The sequence below is a fragment of the Molothrus aeneus genome, chromosome Z, assembly GCF_037042795.1.
Source record: "Molothrus aeneus isolate 106 chromosome Z, BPBGC_Maene_1.0, whole genome shotgun sequence".
Taxonomy (NCBI): domain Eukaryota; kingdom Metazoa; phylum Chordata; class Aves; order Passeriformes; family Icteridae; genus Molothrus; species Molothrus aeneus.
This window is the reverse complement of record NC_089680.1, coordinates 20,561,971-20,577,288: the sequence shown is the minus strand read 5'-3', so window position 1 is coordinate 20,577,288 and position 15,318 is coordinate 20,561,971. Positions and strand designations below refer to the sequence as shown.

At 36.0% G+C, this 15,318-nt stretch overlaps 1 protein-coding gene across 6 annotated transcripts in view; it reads left to right on the top strand.

Moving 5' to 3' along the window:
• The window catches only part of CEP78 (centrosomal protein 78), a 38,496-nt gene extending 24,475 nt beyond the window's left edge, over nucleotides 1–14,021 (top strand). For 3 of the 6 annotated variants that reach the window (XM_066569207.1, XM_066569208.1, XM_066569206.1), the window contains 8 exons: nucleotides 91–108; nucleotides 1,070–1,205; nucleotides 2,162–2,207; nucleotides 3,236–3,379; nucleotides 7,997–8,074; nucleotides 9,700–9,866; nucleotides 11,680–11,833; nucleotides 13,215–14,021. In XM_066569207.1, coding sequence (XP_066425304.1) covers nucleotides 91–108; nucleotides 1,070–1,205; nucleotides 2,162–2,207; nucleotides 3,236–3,379; nucleotides 7,997–8,074; nucleotides 9,700–9,866; nucleotides 11,680–11,833; nucleotides 13,215–13,718 — 1,247 coding nt within the window. In that variant the 3' untranslated portion in view covers nucleotides 13,719–14,021. Of the gene's footprint in view, nucleotides 1–90; nucleotides 109–1,069; nucleotides 1,206–2,161; nucleotides 2,208–3,235; nucleotides 3,380–7,996; nucleotides 8,075–9,699; nucleotides 9,867–11,679; nucleotides 11,834–13,180 lie in introns of all 6 variants that reach the window. The other 3 variants (XM_066569211.1, XM_066569210.1, XM_066569209.1) reach the window with 3 other exon arrangements.
• Nucleotides 14,022–15,318: the final 1,297 nt, after the last annotated feature.

The following is a 15,318-nucleotide window of genomic DNA, read 5'->3' as shown; positions in this document are numbered from 1 at the left end:
AGTATTGATAGATGTGATACTCAACATTTTTCAGTAAGCTACTAAAAATTTCACTGTAATACATTTCACTGTCTCTTGTCTTCACTCTAGTTATCTGGAAGCAGAGAGGTAAGTGATCTGGGTGGTAATGGGAGGAAAAAATGCCTGGCAAATGTGGTTGTGGAGGGTTTTGTGGTTTTTTGTCTTTTTCTCTGTTTTGGGGTTGTTGGTTGTGTGTGGTGTTTTTATGTGCTTTGGGATTGTTTTTTTTAAGAGAAGGACAAAGTCAAGCTGAAAACTATCCTGTTTATTATGTTCAGAATGAATTGAGATTTTGAATCCTAGTAACTAAGTGATGCATTTCTATACCATTACAAAATCAGTTATTGTACTGATCTCAGAAAAACAATAACCTGAGTTCTCACTAGTTTAACTGTAGGAAATATAAGATGATTAGTTTTCAAGACTTACCAGTTTCTGGCTTAGAGAGAATGTGAGGCTCCCCTTGCCCTGATAAAAAGTTTAATTACTCCTGGTAGATATTCTAATGATGATCCATATTAGGTTTCTTTCTGAGTCTACTTTGATGCTGTATGATTTAAACAGCAAAATACCAGACCAGTAAACCCTACTTTTTCTTATTATTGTTCTGAAGGGAAGAGATTGCTGGTGTCCTGTACAAGTGATGTGCATAAGTATCACCTTTATTTTTAATTATTTTGCCCATAAATAAAATAATGTTGTTCACTCTAAAGCCACTAGAGGGCAATTTGAAACACGTAGATGCCTTTACTGTTTGTGTGGATGGTTTAAAACCATCTAAAGCTCTTCTGCTACAAAGCTTTGCCTCCTTTTTTTGAAATCCAGCTTGTCTTGCATCAGCCTAAGAGCAGTTAAGTATACCATCTTATAATCTCAAGGTTTTGGATCAAGCTTTTTTTTTATTTTAGCAAAATTAGACTGAATGGCAGATTTCCTACAGTCCTTATTTATCACATAGAAAATTTTATGAACAGTAAGCTGTGAATTCTTATGTGAATAATAAGGTATCATGAATTCTCTTTTCTTCTGGTCTTGTTCTTCAATTCAGGATTATCATCTAAAAAATCTGTAAGTCCTGGGAAAAAAAATTCTACTGTGAGAGAGAGTTACTCACCAAAACCACAACCACCAGGCACAAAGGGCTTCCTTCCTTGGCGGACTGCAGAACGTGCAAGGAGATACAGGTGAGGTTTTCATAGTACAAGAGAAAATACTAAACCATAAAATTTGCATGATAAATACAGCAGAGAGCAATGTTAGCTTTTTAAAATATGATTTGAAAGTTACACACAGAATGTTGTAACTGTTGTCAGAGTTTTTTCTGTTTATATAAATTTTGAGGATTTTACATAAATTCTTCTCTAGTAAGGATTTAAAATACACAAAAATACATGATAGCCATTCATATGCAGCAAAAAACCCCACCACAACCAAATCTACCTTCTCTGCTTATTCTTTTGTTAATAATGATTTATCAACTGTATCATAGCTGAAGAGGCAAGTTAGCATTCTAAACTTTTAGTATAGTTGGTTTGAGATCCAGTTCATACTGCTTAGGTATTTTCCTGTCTCTTTTTTCTGCTTCACCCCACTCAATACCAGCATAATTATTGTGATCATCTAAGAGCGGTAAATTAAAGTAAAACTGAAAAAAACTTACACATGAAAGCCGTCTTTTGAAACAATTCTTGTTTGTTTTTGTTTTTTTAATCCATTCCCAAGATCTTGGCCTCTCAAAATGGAGACTATATAACTATTTAAACAAAAAATTTACTTAATGCTATATTGCAACTGTGGTAATTAAGTTTGTTTTTCAAAATGCTGAACACCAAATTCTCCTATTGACTTTAGTTCAAAATAATTAACTAAACAAGATGCCTATTGAAGATATTAATGTTAGCATCCAGTAGTGTTGCTCTAAATCATGATTAACTAGGGAGTACTAATCGAAATAAGAATGTAATGAGGCTTAAAGGGATGTAGTGCAGTGTTTGATGCTGTTTATTTACTTTTACTGCTTCACCTGTAAGAGTGAATTTTGTGTTCCGAGCATTTTGTGCATTTCTTCCAAATTTTGTGTTCGGAGCATTATAAACTTTCCTCAAAAGTATGGTTTTGATTTTTTTTTTCTGTACTTCAGAGGCAGGGCAGCGGATTGTGCTGGGGAATTGCCATTGAAGATTCAGGTACTGTTTTTCTCACACACTGGTTTTATTTTAGTGGGTAGCTGCCTGAAAAAAGAGGAAAATGTTCTCAAGAGATTCTCGTTGTCTGAAAGCTAAGACTGGAACATACTTTTAAAGATTGTCACTCATAGGAGTAAAAAAAAAAAGTAGTTTACATCAGCCTTTGGTTGAATCTTCTTTGATACTTGGTTTACTTCAATTTCTATCTCTGTATCTTTTGGGTTCTTAGTCTTAGGAGCTGGCTGAGTTGGAGTATAGGCACAATGCCTCCATAGGCAATAGGAATAACGAAGAGCATTTTTCTCTGAACACTTTCTGCACCATCTTTCCTGTCTTGGATTTGGATTATATGCTTATTTTTGTACTTCTCTGTGAGCTGCTCTACCAGGAGAAGAAAAACCCCATCTTTCTTCCTTCTCCTTTGTATCTCATTTCCATCACAGAAGGATCTGATGGCTGCAGAAGCCACCAGTTATCCTCTGCTCTGGTGTAGGCTTCCCATGGACTGCAGTCCTTTGGGAAAGCATGGGTATCATAGGATGCCTGTGGGCAGCAGCTCTTTTGACCCATCCCTCTGCTCTGACACAGGTCTTCCCTGGCTGTAATGAGGGTATTGGCTCCACCATGGAACCCCTTTGCCTGCTCCCAGCCTTATGTTCCCTCTGCTTTTTCTCACTCTTTTTGTTCCCACCTCTTGTGCCTGTCTGGCATTTTATGCCTTGCAAAGGGTCAGCTGAGACTGGCTGTGTCCTGTGTGGGGCAGTCCTGGCTATGCCTTGCAGGGGCTGACTCTGCTGCTAAATCTTCTCCACAAATACTCAACATAGGCACACATAGGATTGTTTTTTTTAATACTGTTTTATGCAAATTTATTTCATAGATGTATGGCTGGGCAATGTGTATACATTGTAAAGGACTCTGGGAAACAACTGTATTTAAATTAAGCTTTTGATATGATTTAATCTTTGATTTTTGCTAAATATTGTAATGCTGTGAGTGGGCATGGTTTTCTTTTCTGGTGTAACTAGACAGCTGTACCTGTGAAAGTGACACTAGAACGTGCTTCTACATCTGAAACTGAAGACACAGAAGATTTAGAGAATGTTGTCCAGCAGACTGGTTTGTCAAAATCATTAGATAAGACTGATGTAGCACAATATCAACAGTTACAGGTAAGAAGCATGTTCAGTGCCTTAGATTCTGTAAAGGCAAATTATATAAATTAAACCATGTTTTATTCAGAAAATTGTAATTAAACAAATAACCAGTTTTGGAGCAGGATTTCAGAATAACTTAATACAGCTGCAGTATGTGTAATTTCTCTCTTGCATCATAGTGCACAGATCTTTTGATCAGTGTTATTTTCTTTCAAGTATTTCCTTTATAAAAGTAACTTAGTGTTATTTCTAAGAGCTAAAATATACAAATAACTGTTGTTTAAAAATAATTACAGAAATAGCTCAAAATGTTTGAATTCCATTTTATAATTGAGCCTAGTAAACTTTTTTCATCTGCTTTTTATTATTCCTTCTACTTCTTTGATACTTAAAAAACTTAGCAGTAGTGAAACAGACTATTTGTGCAAATATCTTGATTGGGAATCTTCTTATAAAAGAAAGGGGTGGAGAAAAGGTATGTATCAGTGGCTCTGTAATGCTGCTGAGGTAATCTAGCAGTATTATAAGGTAACACCCTGAGGCAGAATAAATGAGTTAACTGTTTCTAAAGTGTCAAGATTTTAATTCTGTTCAGAGAAAGCAATGATTACTTCTGTAAATAAGATCTACAGTCAGTCTGGATTTGCAGGTTGTTGTCAGAGCACCACGCTGGGTGAATATGCTGTTTGTATGTGTAAATATTGGACTGTATACCTGTCTTTGTGTATGAGGAGTGAAGTTAAGTTAACTTGCTGTAGGTTTATCAGTAGTGGGAATGTTTCGGCTCAGATAGAGTTGTGGAAAGCAAAAGGACTGTATAAATACTGCATGAATAAATCCCAGCCTTTTCAGCTGACGTATTTTTTCTTTAGACCTTCTTCTCCCTAGAACTCTTGTTCAGGAAGATTTCTAGGTTTTCACATGTTGCTGGAAATTAATTTTATAGTAACTTTTACTGTTAGTGTGCAATGTATTGACATTGTGCTGTGTAGTGGCTTCAACACTTACCAAGAGTACTTTGTCTGAAGTCATAGAATTCTGTGTCATGTGCAAATTGCTCCAAAAACCTGTATGTAGGAACTACTGTGCTTGCAGAAAGCTTTTTATGTATTTATTCTTGCTTTTTGGAGAGGGAAGAATATTTTATTCATAACACACAGCAGAGGTATGCAGTGTTTTGTGCTCTGGGGAAGGGTTGTCATACTGACCACTAGGATGTCATATTGACCATACCACAGCTAACACATTGGTGTTAGCTGTAGTACTACATGTAGGGCAGCTATAAGGAAGAGACAATTTATGATTAATTTCAACTTCCTTGGAGAGAAACCCACAAATTTTGGCAACCTCCTGCAAAGTTTTGATTTTTGTGTGCTTGTAAAGGTCGAGATTTTCATGACTTTCTGAATTTGAAAACCAAAATACTTTTTTAGGCCATGGTTGCTTATCAGATAGCACCAATTAAGCAATCTGCACCTGATTCTGTGCCTCACCCATTGTTTTTGTTACATTCACAAAAAGCAGGTTTCACATTATGGCAGAATCAAGCTATCAAATTGGCCCCACTGAATTGTCTCTTTTCCCTCTGTCACTTAGCCTTTTCATTTCTGGCTTCAGTCTTTTTCTCTTGTGCCTTTTAACATTTGTCTGATCATAAGGCTGTCATTCAACAGGTGTTACTGTGCAGTAGCTTGTGAGGGGAGGTGCTTTGAGGAACTGATCCAACTGAAAAGTAGTCCAGTGTATTTGGTGGTAATAGACCTTTCAGTTAATGGGACTACCAGTTGTGTTAGAGCAACAATGGGAATGCAGAGTGGGAATAAACAGTAAGGGGTGGGAGTTCCTTAAACTGCTTCCTTGTCAAAAAAAGCTCTCCAGACATCTCTTGATGTGACTGAAGGACCAGACTTTCACTTAAGTACGCTAGTTTTGGAGAACTCCTCTACATCCTTCTGCAGAAAAAGGGGCTTTAGGCATACTACTTAATAAAACTAGTAGTAGTACTTAGTTGTGTTTTCATAAAAAAAAAAAAAAAAAAGACTAGGCTAGTGAAAGCCTAGTATCTGCTTAAATGAAAAATGAGAAATGATAAATATTCTCTTCTTCCACTAGAGGGAATCAAATGTCACAATTTGTTTTGATGAAGTATGTAGTTGAGGTAACTCCCATACTTTTAAATTTTAACTAGGGATTTAAATGGTGAACTTTACCCTAATTAGTTATCAGGGCAACTCTTTCTACATCTCACTACTTTGTGAATTGCAAAGAAGTAGAGATTGCACTGTAACTGTATTTTTTTTAAGTATGATGCAGTCAAATAAAAGAACTGTTACAACAGTTACTAAATTTTTTAAAATACAATTTTTTTAAACTTCAATTTTATACCTCTGTCTAGTGTTGAACAGACATACTGCTTATGGTAATTCTAAGGGCTACCTATATTTTTGATACTCAGTTTCATCTTAAAGTCTATCAGTGTTATCTTTCTGGGCTGTAATACTTGAAGGCTTAGTCTTTTAGCTTGGATGTACATTTACCTCTCTGATATCAATTTTAATATTTTTTTTCTGCACAGAGACTAGGGCGTTGTGTAAACTAGTGAATTTCTTAAAAGCAAATCAAAGATTAAAATGTACATATAGTTGTAACATAATGGTGACAAATTAGTTTCTTTAAATGCTGGCTTTGCTATTGCTTATGAGGAGATGCAACTGCAGTGTTCAGTTTTGTTATGAACTCAGTCCATAACCATAAAATACTATGTACATATCAAGTGTGATAAATCAAGTTTAAGCATCACTGCAAAACATCTACGTTTCTGTTTAAAAAATTGTAATAATTTGATTACTGTCTAAGCCATTGACCTTCAGCATTACAAACCAGCAATTTGAAGAAAAAGGTCAGCACTTTGATCTTTAAAATTATCTAAAATCCATCCACAACAAAAATACTAGAGAGCTATGGTTTCTAAAGTAGAGTTCCTAGCCTACATCCTAGAAACTTCAAAATATGAATAATTATACATATGCACATGCACTATAAATGGAAAGGTAAGAATTCTTCAGTCTGTGATAGCTAATACTGGTCTTCAAAGCTAGGCTGGGGGACTGCCAAGTTGTCAGTGCAGAACATTACGGTTTCTACTTTCTGTGCTGTGCTTCTGTGTATGTAGAGGTTTTTGTAGCTCCCATTATTTCCACATCTTCAAAGGTAGATGGCAGTAAGATTATGATATTTGTGGATGGTTCTCCTTAGATATTTGCCCCCCACCCTGTGCCTGCAGGTTAGACATAGTGCTAAATCTGCTTTGATGCTCAAATAGGAGTATGATAAAGATATGACTAGCTTTCTACTTGCAGTGTTTGCTTGGTTGATACTAGTCTAGTGATTTTAGGAGTGGGCTTCAGTGGAATAGTGACAGACCCATAATCATCACTTGGAGTGGTTGTAGAACCTGCATCTTGGAACCAATTGCAAAAGTACCTTGCAACTTATAACACCTTTGCATTTGTAGGTTTATTTTTACTATGCATTCTGTTGCGCGCTAGTCTTCTCAGTTGGTTACTTATAGGAAGTGCAGTAGTATGCATTGGAAAAGCTTTTACTAGTAAACAAACTATTTCAGTACTACTTGAATCTTTAATTCTCTTTAGAACTGGTTGATACGGTGCATACAAAATGCAGTGTCCTTTTACATATGTGTGCTTGTACACGAAGTGAAAGGGAGAAGTTTTGTATACTGTTAATTTGTACAGTCTAATCTCTGAAAAATAGAATAGTGTGATAATTTGAACAGTTTTCACCTTTTGAACCAGAGGATTGTTAAGGTGTACAAGAACAAAAATTCTTGCTTGTTTTTCTAGTTCAGATGCTGTAATTAAAGACAATAATGCTCAGCTGGGATGCAAGAAAATGTGGTATTGCAAATCTTGACTACTCTTACTGAAATTGAGATTTTAATTAAAATACAAGTTTAGGCATCTTATTAATAACACTAGAATATATTTATTAGGTGTTTTGGATTTGTTTTTATTCTTGTTAACTCAACACTAAACTTGGAATTGTGAAAAGCTTTTTATTGAAGAACTAAGTGAAACCAATTAGAAAGAGTACAATTCTTACATTTCAGAATTTTGTATTCTGACTACTTAGAGTACAGTTCTTCAGAATTTTGTATTCTTACAATTATAAGAAGGAATAAAGAAAGGAATAAAATCCTGGCTAAAGAGTATAGTTGGAAAATCTAGATATGGCTGCTAAGAATTTCTTATTAGAGCCCAATTTGAGCTTTATGATATAGATATATTTAGTTAAAAATGATGCTTGAAAAAATTAAGGGGAAGTAGAGAAGAACATATGTTCTTGATGGTTATGTCATAGACCAAAAAGATTTGGACTGTAATTTCATGTGATCTCTTGCAGTCTTACAAATCTGTTAAGTGAATCACACTTACTTCTACTTCTCTGTCTTAATATTTTGCATCCTAGATGGTCTACTGGTAGGCCTCTGTCTTGTATTTTTGAAGAAGGTATGTTTGGAATGCCATTTGCTAGCTGTTAAGTTTTTTCTTATTGCATGTTAATCTGACATTTTGAGATAAATTTCATGATAGTTTATCTGTGTTTTGGTAGTTGGAGCTGGAAGAATGCATGGAAAAACTAAAGGAAGAACAGAAAGCTAGAGTAAAGGCTGAGGAACGATTACTAGAGGTAAAGATACTTAACGATATTTACTTTTAAAGGAGGCACTGCTCAGAGAATGCACTTGCTTAGGGGTAATTATCAATGACCGCTGATGTGTTAGCTTTCAGATTTTCAGTTCAAAGTCACGTGGATCGTTTACTGTTCTTAAGGGCAGTGATGAAATCTGTGTTTAGTAATGTTTGTTCTACTGATTCTGTTCAGAGCCTTGAACTCCAGCTCAAGCTACTCTTTCAATGTGTTTTATTCATTTTCTGAAACACTTATGATCTGGAACATCCTGACACTTGCTTTTCTCAAGAAAGTGATTAAATCTATTTGCAGTATGTACACATAGATAGTTCTTTGTCTCCCAACTCACTAACCATGACTTGTGCTGAAAGCTGTGTTGCAACTGTTGTTCAGTTTGGTTTATTCTGTACCTTTGGTTTTTAAGTCTTATTTCTGCGGGCATTAACCATATGGGATGGTTTTCTGCATGTCACTTGTTGTGAAGTGCAGTTCAGCTTTGACAAAACTGAACAACTTATCACAGTTGAATTGTGAGGTCTGTTTCCCCTCTGCTGTTGCTGACCTAAAAATATTCTTCTGCATGAATAAACAGAATTTCTTGTAATACAGTTGAGTGTAAGGTAGTGTAAGCAAAGGGATTTAGTCCTTACATGTGATTTGGAGGGAAGTGAAAGCGGTGATATCCTTTGAAATATGAGCAACAGGTGATACCCCACAGCAGATACCCACAAAGAACTCCCCACTTCTCAAAGACAGATTGTAGCCCTCTTGTGTGACTATCCCCATCTTCCTGTGATGTGATGTGCACCAGTAGGCTCTGCTGCCTGTCTGTTTTTTAGATCCTTAAATGCTTTTTAGGCTGAACACCCCCTACAAGAAATCTTCCTCTGTCAAGGCTAGGCTGGTTGGATTTAGCACCTTGAACCAGGAGATGGAATAAAACAAGTAGCATTAATCTCTAAAAGTGTTTATTTTGTTACTTACTTATCACCTACAGTGCACTACCCAATCTGTAATTTTTTCATCCTCTCATAAAAAATACAAGACAGAAAGCCTGTGGTAGTACTTGATTGCATAGCTGTAATCTTCAATGATGAGTTAATGCTTCCCTCAAACACAAAACCTTGTATATCTTGTAGTGATCACGCAGTTTTCAGTTTTGGGATGCACAGGGCAGGGGAGAGTTAACAGTAGTATACATAGTACCTCCAATATAGAGGGGTGAATATAAGGAGGGCATTGGCCTTCATTAAAGTTTTTAATGGTAAAATAAATTCTTTGGTGTTAACATGTCATATAATAACTACACAGTAAAACAATATGGAAGCTAAATTTTTCCACTTGTACTTGATCTGTATAATCCTGTACATATTGAAGACAGTGCTAAGCCAGTGGCTTTGAGTGCCTTCAGGAATATCTATGGAAGCATAGAACTGCAGCTGTGGATAAGCAGACCTGCACAGAGCTCATGCAACAGTGCCCTGAAAGTGTGTGGTACAGCAAACTCTGTATCTTGTTACATCAGTTATGATGCTACTGTCTAGGCACACAGGTGAGGTTTGATATTTTGGGGTCTTTTAAACTGAAAATGAAAGAAATTTCTTTTTTTTTTCCCTGCATAGCTGGAAATTGAAAATGCAAGATTAAGGAGTCTAAATATCTCCCTATCCGAGGTTCTTCATGCACAATCAGTAACCAACATGATTTTGGAAGATGAAGGTGTTCTAGGCAGCATTGAGAACTCTTTTCAAAAGTTTCATGCTTTTTTAGACCTCCTTAAAGATGCTGGGTAGGTTGTCACTTTTAGTCTTGCTGTTTTTCCTGAGATCTTTTCAAAATTATCCTCACAATGAAGTATGCTGCCTGCTACCTTGCCAGATTTCTGGGTGTGTACTCTGAGAGAGCAAAGGAAAATAAATTAGCCATTTTTTAAATAAATTACCTATTGTTTAGTCTTTTCCTAGTGGCAAAGGCATGATCTAAATACTGTTCAGCTAAGATGCTATTCATGCATCTGTCTTTGGGAAAGGCTTTCAAGAAGCCTATTCCAAAACAGTAGAAAGCTTCTATTAAGGTGTGTTTCCAAGTCTTTAGTGAATCACCTTTGGCTCTTAACATTCCCACAATATGAAAGTCTCAAAATGCAGTTGAACTGCCTTCAGAGAGTGTCCTGTTACCTTGTGCTCTCCATTCACAAATTGAAGTATGTAAATCTACATGGGATTTGTATCTCCAGCCTTTGTATTTTAAGTCTGTATTTATTGTTACTACTACTACTAGTAGTAGTAGTAGTAATAGTAGTACTACAGAAAATTGATTGAAGTTTGTATTACCACTGTATCTGCAATTTGTCAGAGGATGGTTCATCCTTCCCATTTTTCAAAGAATTTCAGCTTGAACCCAGCTTGTAAAGTTTGTATGACCAAGCATGGCAGTCTCATCCACAAGAATGGAATGATATGAATATGCATTGTAGTCTACTTTGTGGATTCAGAGAAGATCACAGAAGATTTTATTTGCCCTCCCTATCTCCCACTTCCAAATTGTAGTGATATAACTTGGGACCTAAGTGACAATGGCCTCAAGTTACGCCAGGTGAGGTTCAGAAGGGACATTTAGAAGGGACATAGAAAAAATTTCTTCCCTGAGAGTGTGGTCAGACATTGGAACAGGCTGCCCAGGGAGGTGGTGAAATGGCCACCCCTTCAAGTGTCCAGAAAACATCTTGATGTGGTGCTTAGGGGACACGGTTTAGTGATGAACCTAGCAGTGTTAGATTAATGGCAGGACTTGATTATATTAAGAGGTCTTTTTCAACCTTAATGATTCAATGATTTTCAACCTTAATGATTCCATGATACAATGATTCTGACTTGCTGTAAACTTTACCCTGAGGCTGTGTTTTAATTTTTGTGACAAAACGGTTTGTAGAGTTGCCATTACTACAGGAGTTTCAGATTTCTCAGGAAGGGAAAAATGCATTTTCACTGCATGAAAAAAATTTCTTTATATCAGCCCTATGTCTATTCATAGTAAATAAGGAGCTTCACTGAGCATTACAGGATCCCAGTCATGAAGAATGCTCTTCTCAGTAAGCTTCTTTTTATCATATGCTATGCTATCAGTTAATGACTGCAACTTTCCACTTTTTACTGAGGCTTAAAACCCACATGTGATTGGTTTGGCCAACTTACAAGCTGGCAGGTGACCCAACATCATTGTATTTGTGAAGCTTGTCATTGACATGTTAAGAGATTATGCGATTTGGAGATGTGCACCAATTTCTGCTTGAATGGACAGAGTTTTAATCTTTGTTCTGCCTGACATGGAATCTCATTGCCAGTATGCTGCTCTGAGCTAACTAGAGAGCTTCATTCTCAGCCTTGTAACACTTGTTTTGATTCTGCAGGCTAATTGTGCAAAGTCAAGAAAATACCTTCAGCTGCTTGTTTTTGTCTTAGTTAAGATACTCTGAGCTTCACTTAAAGTAATAGAAAACTATGTTCAAAGCTTTAACAGATTCTACTTCTGATTTTGAACGTTTAGTCTTTCAAAAAGTAATAATAGTTTGTGTGATTTTATATTAAACATTTATCTTACAGCCTTGGACAACTTGCTGTATTAGCTGGGATAGACCAATCAGATTTTGGTATTTTGGGGCATCCACAAATGAATGCTACTCTCAGTAAGCCTGTGAACGTGGTAAAGGAGAAGTCCTTTGAAGAAGAAAGACAGGAACATACTGAGAATAGCAAAGTAAGTCTTTATAAGGAATGCTAGAGGCGATTCTACTTTATACTCTTTAATGTACTTTTTAGCTGTTAATCCCCCTCTGATTCATGAAGTTATTACTGGAACCCTTTGCTGTAGCTGCATTTATACAGATCATAATAATTCAGTGATTAATGTAAGCTTTTAAAGTGTTTACCGCTAGGAGCACAAACTGCAGTATTTTGTAATGTATTAAGCTTTGGTGGTAATTCTGTTGTTTCCTTGTCTGAAATAGGAAGTTCCAGTAGTGGAATGCATCCATTCAAATTGGAAAATACCATGATAAGGTTTCTTAGAAACATTTAATAATGACCTATAGTGTTTTTAAGAACCTTGGTCTTACAGGAGAGGCTATACAATGTACCTACTGAAAATCATAAATTATCTTGTAAGTAATAATAGTGTATATGTCCAGTCCTGATAGATTTCTCTGTGGCCATGACATGAGCTTCAGGCAACTACAAATTTGTAATATTTGTAAATATTGCATAAAGTTTGAGGTTCTACTCTGTGAATTGATAGTAAACCTTGAGTATTTTTCAAAGGTGATATTAAAATTCGTGTAACAAAGAAAAAAAACCCAGGATTTTTAAAAGGCTGTTAAAAATTTAGATACTGGAGGCCTATAGCTATGTCCAAGTTGAATAAAACTTTTGTACCAAGAATCACTCTGCATTCCAGTGTGTTTCTTATATCCAAAGTCTTCCACTCTAACTCTTTTAATTTCCTCAAGAACACATGAGATCCTTAAATGTAATGTTAAAAATTTGGGAGTTGTTTTAACAGTGTGGAGAGAATTTCCAGTTTTGCAGTTTGAAGACTCTTGTTCTTGCCTCCCAATACTGGTGATTAGTTTGGGTTCTTGTAGCAGCTAGGTGTTATGGTATAGAGTGTTGAGACTAGTTTGGGTTCTTGTAGCAGCTAGGTGTTATGGTATAGAGTGTTGAGACTAGTTTGGGTTCTTGTAGCAGCTAGGTGTTACGGTATAGAGTGTTGAGACTACACTTCTGTGAATTGCTAGTAAACATAAGGAATTGCAGGTGTCTTGGGATGGTAGATGTGATTAAGTTTTGGCTGCTTTTGTGTAACTAATGCACCTCTGGTATAAATTTGAAGCTAGATGTGAAACTGTAATGTTCCTACTCTGTGTCATTATCACCCTAGCAATCTTCAGAAGTCTGTTTTGAAAGGTGATAAAGATTGTTCAATTGCTATTACTCTGTGTCTTACCTATATTAGGTAAAGACTGTATTTTGCTCTGCAGACTCCAGTATATGTGGCAGTTGCAAAACTGGCTTTTTTTTCTTTTTTTTTTTTTCCCCTCTCCTCTAGTTGCCTGTCTTTTCATTGGAATCTTTTGTTTCAGAGCAGAGCTGGGGACATTCAACTTCCTCTTCCTGGCACATTTCAATCCCAGATGGTTGTGAATAATGCCTTTTCATCACTTAAAGAAATGAGAGAACTTCAGGCTGCTGGACAGCAGTACCAGCCAGGTTTGTGGAGGGAAAATGAAGCTCAAACAATTAACCCAAATAAAGAGAATAAGCCTCGAAGTAGTACTCCAGTATTATCTGAGAGGAGAGTCAAACAAAATGAACAAGCAAAAGGACATCACTCAGCAAGGCAGTTGGCTACCGGTCTGCATTCATTTGCTGATTCCAGTGTACAAATTAGAAGTGATGATAGCACAATATCCAGTGGTATTCCTGGTGAAAAAAGCAAAAATTATTCCTCTAAGAAACACATTCCTCTAGCAAATGAAACAGGAGACAAAAGTAGACTGCAGATAGTTAATGTTAGCTCTGGAACTGATACTATAGGATCTGTTTCTGAAATACAAGAAAGTATACCAAGTGTTAACAGCATTTGAAGTGGTTCTAAAATGTTTCAACTGTTCTTTACACTTGCAAGATTATGTTTTGAATGTCTCAGTATAATTAGTGAATTTTTGTAAGGTTTTGTAGACTTTGACTTTTTAAAGCATTGCATACTGCTCAGTATTCCTGTTTCATGCTTGCATTCTTTGTCACTAGATGTTGTCACTAGATTTTTAGTTCTGAAAACATGTGATACAGCTAAAATGGTACCCATGAGTTTGTACTACACATGAGGGACTCAACATATGGATTCCATTATCACAGATTTTTGAGCTAATAAAGTTAATTTGAGTACAGTTTTTTCCTAGTGTTTATTTTCAGTGTATTTCAGTGGGAGTGCAGAAATGGTTTTGGGGCAAACATCAATTCCTGCATAACAGTGTGTGGGTATGACATTCTGAAAATTAGTGGAAGTTTCAGAGTCAAAAATGAGCCCAGAAACATTGCTATAGGAAACCTTTACATACAGCCATCATTAGTGGTATGACTGCAGATCATAGAATAGCACATGCTGGAAGGGGCCTCTGGAGGATGTGTAGTCTAACTCAGATTGCTCTCAGGACCTAGAGAAGTGTGAGAATGTAAAACTAAGAGAATTATCACTGTTTTAAAACTCTAGGATTTAGCCCCAGCATCTTGTTCTTGTCCTTGTGCACAGGCAGCTGGTTTGCTGCTTCTGAACTAGAATATACTTATTATGTACAGGAACTAGGCAGGATGATTTAGGCTGAATGGACAGAAAAAGAGGCCGTAACTATTTTTTACTCAGTCATCTGCTATGTGATTTCTGGAACACATAGGATCTGTAGAAATTACTGACTCCAGTTGCTTGACAAATATGAAAAAACTCATGAATCCTCAAATTCAATCCTACAGAGCAAATAGCACAAGATTACTTAGCTATTGCAGTATTGCACAAGTAATTGCACAATGAAAGTATGTTCTTTGTACAGACTTTGTCACTTCAGAATATTAGAAGGTAATATATTAATCTGTTATTTTTCACATATTTTCCCAACTGCTTGTCTAATTTTTCAGTCATTCTTTGTGATTTTGGTCTGACTAAACAATTACTTGCAATCTGTAATATTCAGCAGTAAAAAGCTACCTATTCCCTTTTTTAAATCTAAAATTCTAAAGCTAATCATTGAGAAATGCTGGATAAAATTATAAATTCAGAAGTGTTTTATTTGTGAGGTTAGGAGTTAGGAATCTGTTACTTGTCCCTAAAAATACCATGAAGAACTTAGAATAATTTATATATTACATGCCCAAAAGCAGGTGATATTTAATATCTTTCATGTTAAATACTTGCTTTTCAATATTTGCATTTAGAGTGTGAATTACGTCAAAAATCATCTTTTAAAGCAAAATTGACCAGGCAGTTTGCAATTTAGATGGGCATACTTTTTTTCAGTGGATTAATACTTAACATTTTTTTTCCTGTCAAATCAGAAACACGAAGGATTCTTCATGTTACTGCTGCTATGGTATTGCATTCTTACTGTAAGAATCCGTACTGCATGCTTTATATATAGTTGGATCTGAAATTGGCAGAGACAATGGATTGAAGCTGCCTGGGGAGAAGTATTC